We start from the raw sequence: 16,172 nt of genomic DNA on the forward strand, positions 1-16,172 counted from the left end.
GTGCGGCCGTCCCTGCCCCTAGGGGGCCCCTCCCCAGCCCCCGACCTGCGCACTAGGGAAGCTGGTCACCCAGCTGCCACGCTCCACGGCGTGGCAACGGGAGGCGAGCAAGCCTACCTGAGTGAGGCCGAATCCGTCTGCTGGGCCCGGCTGGGTGCACACCACCCCCTGAGGGGGTCTGAGCCTGGGGGGAAAGGCCCGGCAAAGGGCCAGGAGCCAGCCCTGCACTGTCCCCGGTCGGTGTGGTGGCTGGCTCCCCAGTGAGGTCCAGTTTGGGTGGAATTTCCTACTCTGTCCCTTGTGGTGTTTGAGGGGACATAGCCCTGGGGGGCCCCCAGTGTCAACAAAGCCCCCTGTGACATCAGCCACCACGACCCAACCTGCATCGCCAGGTCCCGGCCCCTCCCCCACAGCCGTCACACAGCAGAGGAACCTCGAAGCTCCGAGGGCGGGACTCCCGCTCGGGAACCTGGTCGGGATCCAGGACGCCATGTAACTATTGCCCAGTGATGCCGCCCTCGCCCCCGCTTGGAATAATGCTCTGTGCCCCATTCTCATACATCTTTTGTTATCATTACTAACATGTTACTGTTTCCTAAATAGAGGTGGCTTTCAAAATACGCCCCTTCAGGTATTCAAAGGTAGGGCCCAAGGAGAAATATGACAACAATTCTAGGATGCTTAGTATTACCACAGTAAGATTTCTAAGCTAGTGACAAAACTGCAGGCATTTGTCATTGGCTACCACGGCCTCTTCTAATCGGAGAAGGAATTCCGTTGGTACAGTTTGTGAAGTGCGGTCAGCAAAGCGGGAAAGCAAATTCAGCCCCTACACTTTCGCTCAATTTACTTTTAAACATTGTTGCTGTTTTGCATGTTTACTTTGTAATGCCTCAGTGTAACCTTCTGCCCAACACTGGTACAAACACCTCAGGCAAGTCTTCAGGAGGATGTAGAGAAGTATACTGTTCTATTTGCTTAAAAGCTTTGCCTTTTGTTTAATAGATTAGAATTAAGCTGGGAAAATGTTACATTTTAAGAGCCATTAAAGAGCCCCGTCCCTTTGCGAAGTGCCAAGTAAAGCAAACTAGACCACAGGGACTGGGGGCGGAGCCTGGGGTCTGCGCCGGGGCGCTCCCCGGAGCTTCCGGGGACTCAAGGACTTCCAGGCCCCGGCCGAGCTTTATCGCTTTGGTTTTGATTTGAAAGAAGCAAATAGCAAGGCATGGGGGTGGCCAGCAGAAAACAGGGAGGGCGGGGTGTTCCCTGGGCCCCACTGGGAGGCAGCACCTGCGGGCCAAGGCAAGGCGTTAAGTGAGCAGCCAGTGAGTAGCCGGTGCAGACTGGGACCAGCCGGGGGGCGCAGGACACAGGGTGGCGTGGTGCCCAGCTCATCGGGGGGTCTGGCAGGCACAGACTCCAAGAGGGAGACCGCCCCCCACCCCCGGTGTCAGGAAGCGACACGGGCAGGGAGGGGGCCGGGGGGCGCGGCTGTCCCCGGGGCTGGGGGATGGACGGAGGCAGGCGCGCTGGGCAGAGGCCGTGAGCTGCCGGCCCTCCCGTGCAGACACGCCCCGTTCCTCAGGGATGCAGCCCCCGTGGCCTGCTCGGTGCGTCCTGTCCACTCCGCCCCTCCCTGGGGAGAGGTGATCCCCTTCCACGTTACCGGGGTGATGGGGCGAGGGGACCCGCGCTGCAAGGGGACCGCTGGGAAGGAGCCCACCCTGGTCCCATGAGGCCCCCGCCCTTTTGATGGCACTGCCTGGGACTCAGCCTCCCCTGAGGGCCCCGAGCTTGTCCCTGGTGGGATGCACACCAAGCACTGAGAGTGTCTGTTACCTGCCGGGAGCTGTTCTATCCGGCAGGGGACCAATCCCTGGAAAAGAACAAGAACGTGCTCACCTGGAGGAGGGGAGCGCTCTGTGGCACCAGCCGCGGGCCCCAGCCTGCCGCTCCCTCCTCACCCCAGACGCCGCCCTCCGGCTGGGCGCTCCCTGCCGGCTGCCGGGGCACCCAGCCCTTCCGGGCTCCCCTCGCCCCTGCAGAAGTTAGCTGTCCTTCGCACATCTCCGAAGCCCCTCCCTTCTCGGCCCAGCACCTGCTGTCCTGCCGTTTGTCCACATCCGGACCCCGTCCCAGGCCGGGCCCCGTGAGAGCGGGACCCGGTGCTCTTCCTGTTAGGTTGTCCGCTGCCCCGTCTGTGCAGGCGGCGCTTCCGACCGGCACTGCTGCTGCGAGAAGCCGGGGCGCGGGCACGTTCGGGCCCCGTGGAGCCGAGATCCCTGCCCTGGGAGGCCCATGGAGCCAGGCTTGCCCCTGCCCGCACGAGACGGGGCGCCCTGGGAGCTCTCATTGCCTGCTGGGGCGCATAGCTCCTGTTGAGGAACATGGATCCAAGTTTCTGCTAAGTTTGTCTTGAGATGCTCGAGGAGTGAGGGGCCTCTGGCAGGGCAGGGCAGGGCAAGCTGGGGGGCTGGGCTGGGAAGGCGGCCTCCCTCACCCTTCCGGCCGCCACAGCGGGACTGTCAAGCGCCCTGTTTGGACGCAGCTGTTGACCACAGCCCCTCCTGCTTACGTGTAATGTTCTAGGGTCTTCCCCTGGAAGACACTCCTTCGCCAGCCTTGGGCCCCGCCGGCGAGGCGCAGGCCTGGGGCCGCTGTTGCGGCCTGAGAGAGGCAGAGGGGCCGCTTGGAGAGGTCAGGCCATCAGGCTCCCTTCCCAGGGTTTCACGGGAGGCAGCCGCCCCCAGAAGCCACGGACTTGCAGTGAAATTTCTGGCTCTCACGTCGGGCTGTGTGAGGTGGGCAGGGGCTCCAGGCAGGGCCTGGGAGGCAGGTGGAGAACGGAGCTGTTCAGCGACAGGGAGGGCCCCCCTCAGTCCCCCTCTTCTCTGCTTTTCCACAAGGAAAGGAAGGCCCCGCAGGCGGTGGCAGGCCCCGTCCAGAGCTGGGGGGCCTGACCGTGGGCCGGCGACACGGGGCCCAGCGCGCCCCGGTTTACCCAGCGTGGCGTTTCCCACGTTCCACAGCGTGCACCCTTTGGTTTGAGCTCTCGGTGTTGGTGGTGACTGGGACATCGGCCTGGCCGTGCCGGACAGCCCTGTGCCCCTGGGGGCCGGCGGCAGGTCTGCAGGGCGAGCAGAGCTGGTCGGCTCCAGCCGCGCCCCGAAGCCACGGCTCAGGTTTCGCCAGGCCGGCCGGCGGTGAGGCCCAGGCGCTATTTTGAGCCAGTGTTCCCGGGGGAGGTTATCAAGTGTCATATTTTCGGAGGAGAGTTGAAGGTTCCCGAGGCCCTGCGCGCAGCCCAGCAAACGTCCCCACCGAACGCCCCAGGCCCTGGGCCTCTGCCTCCACCTGCGTTTCTGTTTTCGCTCCCTCCGCTCTTTCTGCCGAGGCAGCCTTTGATGGCAGAATAACATCGCCCTAAATAAAGAGCCATTTCCGTGTCTTTTAGGAGGGCCATGTGAACTCTATTACCCGAGGCAGTAAATACACGCTTTCACTGCTTCTAGAGCCAACGTGCAGGAGTTTGTGCGCAGGAGCGTCCCCCACGGATCGCGGGGACACGGGGAGAACCCAGGCTCCGAAATCAGACATCCGCCAGGGGCCCTCCGGCGAGGGGCTCGGGGGGACAGCCCTTGCTGGCAGCTGGGCCTCCGTGAGGCTGGGCCTGCAGGGAAAGCAGTGGGAGCATTTTCCCGGGACGTTCTCAGGACTCTGTTCTGATCCAGTTACTGGCCGCGCCGAGCGCTGGCTCGTCAGATTTCCTGCTTTTCAGCTCCTCACAAAAGGACAGAGCCAGGCCGGGCTTATCAGCTGGCAGCGGGGCGCATTTCAGAGCGTGGGGCGTCCTATCAGACCTCCCGCGCTGAGATTTTCATCCCAGGTTCCCACTCGGTTTTGTTCCTCTTTTTCACACGTTGCTGGACGGAACTCAATCCAGCCCTGCTCCGTTTCCCCGGCCGCAGGAAAGGAGCCCCAGCGCGCGGCCCGGCGAAAGCGAATCTCCGGCCCCGGGTTTGGCGCCCTGTCCGCCCGCAGTCGGGGCACTTACTGCTGTCCCTCGCCCCCGACCCGTTCCGTCAGTGAGACAGGGGAAAGCGGGAGGTTTCCCGTGGGTTTGAGGGCCGAAATCAGTGCTAATTAGCCCGCGTGGCGCGTTGGACACTCCAGCAAAACCTGAAGGGGTCCTGGCAGTACGGGCAATGAGATGCCTGTCGTCCCCCCAAAGGTGACTAGGCCAGGAGGAGTTTCATTTGAATTCACAGTTGTGAACTTTCGTTCTGGAGTGTTCAAGAACGACTTGGCGTCTGTATTCGCTTTCCCTTACACCTCGCGCCGCAGGCGGCGGTTCGCCGTTTCCATAGCGATGCGCGGTGTGACTTACTCCGGGTCCGTTCTGTAACTGTTCATTATTTAACACCGTAATCAGTGAACTGCCCTCCTGGTTTCGTGGAACATGGCTACTAATGGCCACACAGCCCAGCAAGAAATTTGATAAACATTAGGAGAAAGTCATACAAACTCTAGCTGGGTTTTTTTTGTCTTGTTTTGTCCTGTTTTTGCGGGGATGAGAGGGGAATAAGAACAGTTTGTGCTACCAAACCTCAGCTCAGGGACGCACTGGGAAGTGCCAGGCCCTCTGGTGGCCCCGTCGCCAGTCCTTCTGGAACCACAGCCAGGGTGCCCCGGGGAACCCTACCTGCACCCCGCCCTCCCGCGCCCACCCCCGGCCCCCGCCGTGCGCTCTTCCCGGGCAGGGAAAGGAGGAGTGAGGTCCTGTGTGACCGTTCTGTGCTTCTGTCACTGTTCTGTCTTCCTTTGCTCTCTTCCTGGGGGGCATGTCCGTTCTGGCCAAGAACATCATGGTGGAGACAGCGGGCAGTGGGCGGCCCTCTGCAGCTCGGGTCGGACCCTGGTGCGCAGGCACATCGCTGCCGTCCTGGAGCCCCGGGCGGACCCCGCAGCTTCACTTCTGTTGCCCGGCGGAGTGGCGTCCTTTCTCGGCCATGAAGTTCAACTCCACGCCCAGCTGAAGCTGCCCCTTCCCGCCCGGCCTGTCTGCTGCTCGGTTTGCTCTGGGAGGGAAGAGGAGGGGGGAGGCGGGGGAGGAGCAGGCGGCGCGGACAGGGCGGCAGCAGCCTCAGCAAACGGTGGCGCCGCCGACCGAAACGGAGAGGCGGCCGGAGCTGAGTGAGGAGCCCCTGAGTGGGTTTGTCATGGCCCAGAAGGCGGCGGCGGATTTGCCGTCTCCCGAGGGGGCGGCAGGGGCGAGTGTGGCAATGTGGGAGCTCAGAGGAGGCTGGCGCCGTACTGGGAGGCTCCTGGGGGGCAGTACAACCCTTGCCTCCGCGGGGCTGAGCTGGACCAGCCCGGCCTCCCCGATGGGACACGGAGGTCGACGAGAGCTCCGGGGACGGTTAACTCAGGTGACGCTGCAGCTCACACAAAGCAAACAGCAGGGGCCTGAGGATGAGGGTGTTGTCCTGCGGCCGGATCCCTCCCGGGGGCGTGGGAGGGGGGCTTCGCTGGGACCCTCAGGTCCCGGGGAGATGGGCCCTGGCAGCAGTCAAGCGGGTAGGCATGTCTGTCTGCGGCACCACCTGTAACCCTGGGACCATGGAATTTGGAATGAACCAAACGTGGCCTTGGAGCCTGCAAGGCCGCGCTGCCGCACAGAGAGGCAGGGAGAAAGCAACGAGCTGCTCGCAGCCCTTCTAGGGGAGAAAAGAAAAGTGAAGTCTCTCCTGGGAGAGGACCAGGCTGCTGTGTGGCAGGTGCCTGGGTGTGTGAGGTGGGCCAGCTCCCCGCAAGGCCCGGCCGCCTTTCCAGGAATAAGGGTGCCCCTGCTCTGCCCTGCCCTGCCCTGCCCTGCCCATCCCAGATGCTGGCGGGCACGCCCTGAGGAGTGGCTGGCTGCCGGCACCCCCTTCGACCCCCGCCCTGCCTTTTTGCCCTGTCGTGGTTTGGAAAGCCTGTGGCTTTGAATGAAGGAACCAGGGCAACATGTGCTGCATTTGCTGGATGTGTCGGCAGCAGGGACGTCTCAGCGGGCAAGCGCAGCCTGCATCGGGTGGCACCTTTATTAATAAGTCACTAGGCTGGCCGGATCCAAGGCTCTGCTTGTTCTCACAGCACGGCAGGGCCTCCCCGCTCCGGCCCTAACGCGTCCGGACGGTGACTTTCATTTCCTCGGGGGACAGCAGGGCCCCGCGTGGAGAGCCCCGGGCTCTCTGCGGAGAGGGGCCCAGGGCCCGCTGCAGCGAGGGCGGCCGCCGGGATGTGCGCAAACCCCGCCAGGTGGTTTGGGAATCAGTAAGTTTTCTCCTCTGGCCTGTTTTCCTCTCGTTCGATAAGAATATTCAAAGCTCAGGCAGCACCGCGTCCTTTTTGGAAGGAGGAGCCTCCCTGTAGCCCTGCACGAGGCCTGCGTCCTCGCCTCTCTGATACAGGGGCCGCTCTGCTTGGCTTCACCGCGGAGGGTGTGCGGGGAGGGAAGGGACCCCCACCGGCGGATCCCAGAGCCGGGCGCAGGGTAATAGCTGTGGGAGCCAGCGCTCACTGCTCCCCTCCGAACATGAGCCCGATGTGCGCTGAGATACCGGCGTTCCCATGCGCCGGGCCGAGTCTAGAGTTCAGCGAGTGTTATGGATAGCTTTTGTTATTATGTCTTTGAGAATCCTATCTGGAAAGTGAATCTTTTTATGTCGAATTTCTAAAAGCACCCCCAGCCCCAGGTCAAAACTGAAATTTCTGTCGCGAGTATGATTTCGGGGTCGGTTTTGAATGCCTCTGCTGCACATTTGAGCTCTTCTGGGGCGTCTTGGTGAGCCAGCGCCTACCCTGACCTCGCGGAGACAGGAGGCTTCTTGTGTTCTTTCCTTATGAATCCGAGAGGGCAAACCTCCTGGTTACACGGGAAGTAGGCGGAGCAGCTGCCAGTCACGGAGCACCGATGAGGAACCAGCGCTGCCCCCGAGACTTCTCTCGCGCATCCCACTGAATCCTTGCACTAAACCCACCAGGTCAACCCTCCACCTCTCTGTTCAGCTCCTAAGGAAACTGGGGCCTGCAAGTCCCCATGTGCTGACCAAATAAAGTCATCTGCTGGGCCTGAGCTTCCATCTTCCTGGCCCGGGGTGTGTACCCGGGGCGGGTGGATGCTTTTGCAGCTGTAAAACCATGTCCGAAGGTGGAGTGTCTGTGTTGTCCTTAAATGTGGCATTTTCACGGGGAAAGCCATCTCCTCTGGTTGGTTGGAACAGCCTGGTGCTGTGCTCACGGCAGGTCTCTTCTTCAAGCTCAAAGGTGACTTCTAACGAGACAGTTTCACAGGTCCCTGTTGTTTAGCCCTTCCGTGTGTGGATCTTGTGTTGAGTGTTTCCCTTCGACCAAGTTTTGTTTTTCAAGGCAGAGAAGGTAGGAAAGCATCAGGGGCCTTGGTTATTTCTCGTGGATTAGGAGGAGTTCTTGTCGGAGAAGGAGCCTGGCCCTGCCGGCGGGAGCTGCTGAACTCCCCGGGAAGGCGACAGCGACTCTCCTCAGGGTCCCCACGCGCGCCCGGCAGTTTGCAGAAGTCGCGAGCCGGCCCAGGTCTTCGGCGCCTCCTGCCTGGAGGGAGGGATTACGCAGGACCCCCCCCGGGGCGTCGCGGACCCTGCCGGACCCTCAGCGCACTGAGGACGCTGACATCAGCCCGGGCAGGCCCCGTCCCGCCCCCGGCCTCCGCCTCTTCCCTGGCCTGTGTCTCCTGGGAGCCGCGAGGAAGCTTCGGTGGGGACCAGGGGGGTCTCAGGGGCTCCGACTCTGCTTAGAAACAGGCCGGCTCGTTGAGGACACGTCCCCGCAGAGCGCTCGGGTCTGCAACTTGTGCCACCAACTCCCCAGGGCCAGGGCGCCCGTGGCTGCGGTCACCTGGCGCTCAGGGAGACCGCGGCTGCTGCTCTGGCCTTTCCAGCCGCGTGGCCCTCCATGGGGACCGCTGTGCGCCGAGGGCCGGGCACGCTGGCTCAGAAGTGTCCAGAAGCCAAGAGCTAAGAGCCCAGCGGCAGGGCCTGGAGACGGGGAGCCGGTGGCCGGGGGGGAGTCGGTCCTGTCCCCCCAGCGGTGCCGTGCTGCCCCCCGGGGTGGGCCTGGGTTTCTGCACGTGTTCCTTCCCCCATTGCCCGCTAAAGAGGGTGGCGACCGGGCCATCGACTCCCGGTGGAGGCGGCCTCGCGCCGGCTCCAGCAGGGCCAACACTGCCCGAGGGGGGACCCTGCCATTCCGGGGGCAAACAGCGGGCGGGGGTGGGGCGAGGCAGGGGTCGGGAGGCGGCGATGCTCAGGGCTCCGGCCCCACGCGGAGGTGCGGCCCCGTCTCAGCGCCGGCACCTGGCCAAGCGCTGCGCGGGTCAGCGGGGACTCGGTAATGCCGTGACGTCCCTTCTGAGCGGCAGCGTGAATGTGGGACCTATGAGAGGAGACAGGTGCAGGTGTGGAGTCCGTGGGAATCACCGGGGGGCCGGGGCCGGGGGTGGGGGTGGTGCCGGACCTCGTAGGACGAGTGTCGACGTCTTCACCCTGCCTTTAATCGGGCTTCATCTCCACCACCCCGATCGAAAGGCAGTGGCGGCCCTGTCCCTCCCTCTGTCCGTCTCCTCCCACCCCTGGCCCAGCAGAAGGGAGGGACACACCCCTGCCTCTACGATGCTGCCACCCGCGTTCAGGGTGGATGTCAAAGCCACCCTCCCCACCCCAGGCGTCTCCACCGGGTTTTACTTTTTCTTCGTCGCTACCAACCAAACCAGTCTACCCCAAGCATTGATTTTCGGGGCCTGATGTCTCCGTGCCGCTCTCGCCTGGAATTTTATTGCCCCTGAAAGGGTCCGCGAAGGTCACCGTCCTGTCAGCAGAAGGCCTTGGTGCTCAGGGGCGCCCAGCATTCACGCCCCCCAGCACTTAGTGGGGCTGAACTTGGCATTCAGCTTCCTTAGAACAGCGTGGGTGCGTCCTGCAAAAGGCAGCCCCACCCTCTGGATGAGAACACGTTCACACCAGGGAACGGAGAGGTCTCCGGTGAGGCCGGCCCTGCGGAAGGCCCTGGGCTGGGCATGGCCTGGAAGTAGAGGCCCCGCGGGGCCCAGGCCTCCAGGAGTGGTTTCTGTGCGGGGCAAGGCTGACGGACGGTCGCCCCGGGGAAGGGGCCGCGGCCGAGGAGCAGGGCTGACCTGGGGGGGGCGCAGGCTCCAGAGGGAGCCCCACAGCCCATGGAAGGGGCCCGGGCCTCGCCCAGACCTGGGGGAATGAGGACCCAGGGGGGCGGGCGGCTTGTTTACAGTGTCCCACCCCGCCCCGGAGGAAGCCACGCCCGCTGGGCTGCTCAGCTGCAGAGCCTCTGGGAGAGGACAGGCCGGCCGCCCGCAGCAGTGGGCGGGCCTGGTTTCCTGGAAGAGCCCTCCGAGCGCAGCCCTGTGCCCGCCGCCTGCCAGGAGCGCGCGTCGATGGGCAGGTGCCACGTCGGCGTGCCCCTAGAGGGGGGTGGCTGTCGCGGCCCAGCCGCCGACTCCCGCGCCCGCGGCGCGGGTCCTGAGAAGCAGCGTGCGGGACAGCAGGAAGCCACGGACAGCGGGCCCTTCGGACCGAGCAGGAGGAGGACAGCCGTGCGGGCTTCCCCTGTCAGTCTGCAGAGCGGCCATGCAGCACCCCCAGCCCACGGCTGTCCCCGGTGCGGTCCGGCTCTCTGCAGCCACCCCGCCTGGGGGCAGGCGTGGGGTCACCCCCAAGGAGCAGGTGCCCGGCAGCCCCGGGTTCCCAAACGAGCTGAGCTCTCAGACCTGGCGGGCGGCACTCGGCACCAGTAAACACACGGTGCTTCAAGCTCAAACCGCTTGGACCTCTCCCAGATGCCCTTCGACATGCCAGAGATGGTTTTATAGATTTTTTTTGTTTTGTAAGTAGTTTCTGCAGGACACACCCAGCTTCTCAACCTGGACAGAGCCGAGGAGGGGAGCTGCCTGCACAGGGACTTGCGCCCGGCTCTCCGCCCACACGCCCCTCCGCCGAAGGCCTCCGGTACCTTCCGGAAAGCGGTGCCTGCCTGGCGGTGCTGGGTAGCCGTTCGCAGCCTTCATCAGAACTTTTAATGTTGTTGTTGTTGTTGTTTTTTCCCAAAAAGGCCAGAATCTCGTTGTGTCAGTGTGAAACGTCTGAGGCGTGTTTTCGCAGGTGACGTACACGCACCCACTCAGCACGCTGTGCAGGGAGCCGGAGAGCCCCCCGTGCCGGCCCCTCGGGAGCAGCGCTGCAGGGTGCCGTCGGCGCACTCGTGGTCTGGACGGTCACGCAGGCCTAGGACTGGCAGGCAGGGCTCCGCCGCGCGGACGGGGGGCATGCGGGGAGGGAGATGAGACCCCGTCTCAGGGGACTCCGGGGGCTGGGGACACTGCGTACTGGGGAAAGGCTGGGGGAGCGGACTCCTCGTGCTGCGCCCCCCGACCCCGACCCTGTGCCAGCTGAGCGAGGAATCGTGTCGTTACGTGGCTTCCATCTTGGCTCTGTGTTTGAGGGAGTTCAAGCCAGTTGCGTAACTGCCCAGAAATAAACAGTCCTCCCAGGGAAAAGACTCATTTCCTAGACAGGACCAACGAGCCCACCCTTTCTGAAGCACGTCGGGGAGGTAGTGCTGGCAGCCCGTGGCCAAGACCTTCGGCGGGCTAACCCAGGGCTCCGCCGCCTCTCCCTCTCTGTCCTGACCGTCCCGGGCGCGGACCGTGGGGACAGCTCCTCCTCCGCACAGACGCCGAAGGACACAGTGACTAAGAGCTCTGCTCTGGCACCGAATCGCCTGGGTTCGACGTCGCTCTGGCGCTCGGCGATCCTGGAAAGGTGCGCCCAGACCCCTTGTCCCTGAGACAGGGACGAGGCTGGCATCTGCTCGGGGCGGTTGTGACGGTAGATGCATGCGTGACCTTCCGCCCTCGGACGAGAGCAGCATAGGTGGGCTGCTTCGTGTTTATTTCCACGGATTGAAAGGAAAAGTGCGTACGGGGTAAGAATGAGGCATAAAAATTATACCAGCGATGCTGCAGGTAGAGGCTTTTAACAAGGGGAGCGAGAGAACGGATGTATGTCTGTTGGTTACAGCGGAGGCTGTGTCCCCAAAGTCACTCCTCAGACTTGCGTTCACCCAGTGACAGGAGCCATGGTAACTGGTGGCTTCCTCAGAATCCCAGGGGCTGTTCTTTTCAGCTAATGACCTTGTAAATGATCTCTTCCATCTGGCAAGTACCGCGTACACAAGTGAGATGACAGAAAGATTGGGAAATGCGTGGAAGTGACAGTAGTAAACGCGGGTCTTGTGTCCTGTCTCCCAGGGCTCATTGTTGCTAATCCTTTGCTGTATTTTTCCGGACGGTTTTAGGGTCTACTGCTATACTCTACACCCTGCTTAAAAACAGAATTTCCCTAAACAAACGATGTGTTGAAGCTTGTTGTCTACCAGACCTGTTTGGAGCGTTTTGGCACATCCAAGTGTGTCCTTTTAAAGTCTCTTTAACCAGCACCGGTGTAACAGTGTTTTAAAGCACCGCTATTGATTGCAAGTGTCTCAATTTATGGACCTGTGGTTAGATTACTGGCTCTTACAAACGACATTCTGAGCATCTTTGAAACTCACACAGACACCTGCGGGGCTATTTCTTTGGGACGAACTTCTAGAAGTGGAATTCCTGGGTCAGGCGCCGTGGCCTGGGGACACCCCCACGGGGTAGCTCCGCGGCAGAAGTGGGGCCCGCGGGCCCGCGCTCCCCCTCTGAGGGCCATGCAAGCAGAGTGGGCGGGGCGGGGGCGGGGCGGGGCCGGGCGCGCGCTGTGCCCCGGCGCCAGGCCTCCTGCCTTCAGAGAATCACAAGTCGCTCCCACGCTCGGTTTGCGCCGCTGTACCCTCGGTTGAGGACGGAGCGAGGTGAACTTGCTGAGATTGGATTCCCGCGGGTGCTGAGGGCCAGGGAGGGCGAGCTGGCATTATGAAATGCCATGGCCTGTATAAAATAGGTTCTTAGCTATAAGTAAGTGTGTGTATATGCACATATAACACACACACACCCGCTCACACACACACACAGGCAGACTGGCAGGGTAAACTCCCCGTACAAAGTAAGGTCGGTGCCTTCCCTGAGTATCTGGAGGAGACAGGGTTTTCTCAAACTGTTCATCAGAGCAGGTGACTTCCTGTCAGGTGTTACGACTCTCCGGCCAGGGGAATAGGGACGTCAGAGCATCACCGGACACTCCAACCAACGGAGCCACCCGGCCAGGCCCAGCCGTGGTGTTAAGATAACAGTTCTATCCCCAATAGAATTTCCAGTCCTATGTTTGATATTTGTCCAGATGCACTGCAATTATGTTGTTCGATCAGACTGGTACCACCGCTGCTGCTGTTACTGAGAACTTTATAATTTCAAAAAGGGGCCCAGCGGCCGATTTTAAAAGGCCTTTCCCAAGAAGGGCGGCGTCCCCTGGAGCGAGAGGCGGGGCCGGCCCTCAGCGCCGCCGGGCACTCCCGCCGTGTACCAACGCGCCGCTTCACCCCGTCCCCCTCTTGTCGTTCAAGGAGGAAGATGAAGGCCCGCGCGCCCCCGCCCCCCGGGAAGCCCGCCACCCCGACGGCGCAGAGGGGCCAGAGCCCTCCCCGCAGCACGTCCCCCGCCCGCCAGCAGAACCGGCTGCCCCTGAAGGAGAGCCTGCGGGACAGGGCGGTGGACCTGACCGTCGTGCTGCCCAGCGGGCTGGAGAAGAGGAGCGTGGTCAACGGGAGGTAAGGGCCGGGCAGGGACCCCGCTGGCCGGCCCCGCAGGCTCGCCTCGGTCCTGAGTGGGGAGCGGCGGCACCGCGCACCGGGGCGCCCCGGACCCCGCCCCCGGCGGGCGCCCTGCCACCAGCCTGCGCTCGCGAGCTTGGCGCGGAGGTGCTCAGCCAGGGGCAGCCTCCCACGTGGACCGTCCGGGGTCCACGTGTCCACTCCCGGGCTGGCCCACAGGGGCCCGTACACCGGCCGGCCACTCTAGGTCCAGGTTTAGACCAAGAAGGGAAGTCCAACCCACACACTTTCAGTGTAAGGGACTCGATCTCCAGGCTGCGGGGCCCACTCCCATTCTTGGACCCGGTCCTCCTGGGTCGGGAGCCTGGGGTCACGGGCGCGGGCACGTCCTCTCCCCGCAAAGGCCCAGCCTCCCTCCCTCAGAGCACCAGACGTTATAGTCCCAGGGGGATTTCTCATTCTACGTTTGGTATTGATCAAACTATATGACAATTATGTTGTGTGAACTATTTTCTGTTACTGCTACTGTCGTTACTGATAACTTTATAATAAAAAATTGTAACACAGTCGCAGGGAACAAAAATGTAAATGTTTATGGCGTTTTTATTGTAGTGGTTATGATAGAGTGAGCAATTATAAAAAATCTAAAAAATCTCACATATGAAAATATGTTTCCATGCTTCTGAGGCAGGTATAGCACTTTTGGGGAGACAAGAAGCGCAAGAAATGATACAGAGAACTTCAGTCTTAAAAAGCAGCTCATGTGGATATTTTAGAAACGGACCACGGCCCCCTCACCCCAGAACCCGGGCGTTGTGGTCTCGCGAACACACTAAACACGGTGACGCACCTTGGTTTTTAAATGTCAGTTTTTACATGCCACCTAAACTTTACTCATGAAAATTCATATTTGAATTAAAGGGTTAAGCTTTATAATGAGAATTCCAGGTGATCATTTAATTGGCAATGGGGTCTATCGTTTTTAGAATTACGTCGCAGGCCCGTGAACAGACGCCAGAGGGGCAGGCGTCCGCCGGGTGGGCTGCGGGCTGCGGGCCCAGCGTGTCCCCCGTAGGCAGTCCCCCCACCTTCCAAACAGCGTTGCAGGTGCGTCCGGGGCTGCTCCTCAGGGCTCCCTCCTGCTGCCATTGTCGCGGGGGAAGGGCCCGCGGGCCGAAGCGAGGGCTGCATCGGACCCACAGGAGGCGCCAGAGACACTCAGGTGACCAGAGTCTCTGTGTTTCTTTGTTTTGCGGGGCGGTCCTTGTCCTGACTACTCTTTTCCCACATCTTTTTGACTTGAAAACATGCAATCGCCTTATAGGCTTCAACTACTGTAATAGATGCATGAAATTTTATCAGCGAATATATTGTGTTTTAGTCATGGTTCTTCTGTTTCGGGGCCAATTTCTAGTTACATTAAAAAAAAGTTGATTGGGGGGCGGGCAACAGCGCACTACGCGGATCACGTATCATAGAATTGTACCCCTGAGACTTCTAAGACCCTATTAACAAATGTCACCCCAACACATTTCATAAAAAAATAATTTAAAAGAAAGAGAAAAACGGATCTAGCCAACAAAAATAAAAACAATACCGTGAAAGGAAAAAAAAAAAGAAACACTCGACTGAGGTACGATTAACAGACAGAACACTGCGCCTACCTAATTCACACAACGTGGCGAGCTCGTGGCTAAGTCCCCACCCAGGAAAGCGCCAGTTTAGTTACACACTTTTTTAAAAAACGGCCGTGGGGGCTTGTCTTCATGCTGTCACCTAGGGCCAGTTCACAAATGCACAAGGAGAGAGAGAGAGACGTCCCACCTGCCTGGAAACCAACACTTTGACATTGGAAACTGTTTGTTTTTAAAGATTTCTTGTATTTATTTATTTTTAGAGAGAGGAGAAGGCAGGAAGAGAAGGAGAGAAACATCCCTGTGTGGCTGCCTCTCATGCACCCCCTGCTGGGGGCCTGGCCCGCAACCCAGGCAGGTGCCCTGGCTGGCCATTGAACCGGTGACCCTTTGGTTTGCAGGCCGATGTTCAGTCCACTGAGCCACACCAGCCAGGACTCAGTAGGCAATTTTTAGAAATCCAATTATCCTAATTCCTACCAGTCCCAATCCTTCCACCTCTTGTCCTTAAACGCTCATGATCCCTTTCCTTTTTTTCCCCTTACGAAGCGGAAGCTCCCACCGTGTGGTTTTGCAGCGTAGCTACCAGAAGAGGTGCCGCTGTAGAGATTGCGCTTTAAATCATTGTGTTTTCCAAGGAGTGAGATCTACCCCCTGCCCACGGTTCCTGGACGCCAGGGTGAGACAGGGCGGCCTATGGGCCCCCAAACTGGGGCGCGGCCCCGCTCATTCAGCAGCTCCGAGTCTTGGGAGGGTGTCACACGCTTTAGTAACACAGGAGTGGGCCAACGTCCCAGTCCAGACCCTGGCTTAAAATAGACCTGCTGTGTTTACCAGCGTGGGCCCTCGCTCCCGCCTTGCGGGAGAGCCTTCTCATAGGACGGGCGAGTGGACTCTAATCTGTGGCCAGCCCCCAGCGTGCTGTTCCCTGACATGAAGACCCTCAGAAAGGAAACACAGCAGTGGTTGGAGTCTCATTCTGCATATCACAGTGATTTTTTTTTTTAAAGCTCCCTTTGGATTTAGAAACATGAACATAAAGTCCAGTGCATTCTCATGGAGATTAAGAGCCGGTGTTTGGGGCCATTCTCAGGGGTCGTGCCGTGGCCTGCGTGCGGGGCGGGGCTTCAGCCCAGCCACGGCCGCCGGGAGGCAGCCACAGACCCCATCACTGTAACTGGGGCCAAGTAAAGAGAAGATCTTCGAGGAGACAACACTCTGAGCCGAAAGGGGGCTTCGCAGACTGTCAGGCATTGGCGGGTCGGGGCTGTGTCGTTTGGACGTGGTGCCCCGGTCACGTCCGAGTGGGCACGCGTGCCCCAGGAGCCTGGGGCAGGGCCAGGCGAGGGAGCCCCAGGCCCCGTGAGGCCCCCTCTGTCTTCAGTCCCACGTCTGCCTGCCCGGGCGGAGCCCCTTCGCAGCAGACGCGTTCACAGCCCGGCCGGGCGCTGCGGTGCTGGCCCGCGTGAGCCGGCGTAGGCGCCCGGGCCCCGCGTTCCTCCTGCGGAGAGCCCGCCTCCCCAAGATGGGGGCACAGGGCGCGGACAGAGACCCTCTGCCCTGGCTGTCCGTCCCCTGCCCTGCCCCCGAGGGGCTGGTGGAGCTGGTGCGGACGGAGCTGCTCCCGGGGCCAAAGCAGGCACCCCGGCCCAGCGCCCGGCGGGTGGGGAAGGGCAGCGTCGACATCGGGCGCCTCCCAGAGAGGAGAAGGCTGCTCGCTGCCTAACAGGCTGATGGTTA

The 16,172-nt window shown here is 61.3% G+C and overlaps 1 protein-coding gene across 3 annotated transcripts in view; it reads left to right on the forward strand.

The window, feature by feature from the left end:
- COBL (cordon-bleu WH2 repeat protein) overlaps positions 1-16,172 on the forward strand; it is a 129,760-nt gene that overhangs the window by 31,344 nt on the left and 82,244 nt on the right. For all 3 annotated transcript variants that reach the window (XM_054571376.1, XM_054571377.1, XM_054571378.1), the window contains exon 2: positions 12,592-12,795. In XM_054571376.1, coding sequence (XP_054427351.1) covers positions 12,592-12,795 — 204 coding nt within the window. The remainder of the gene's footprint in view (positions 1-12,591; positions 12,796-16,172) is intronic.

The sequence above is a fragment of the Pteronotus mesoamericanus genome, unplaced genomic scaffold, assembly GCF_021234165.1.
Source record: "Pteronotus mesoamericanus isolate MK-2021 breed Mesoamerican mustached bat unplaced genomic scaffold, CSHL_Meso_final contig_220, whole genome shotgun sequence".
In the NCBI taxonomy this organism is placed as follows: Eukaryota; Metazoa; Chordata; class Mammalia; order Chiroptera; family Mormoopidae; genus Pteronotus; species Pteronotus mesoamericanus.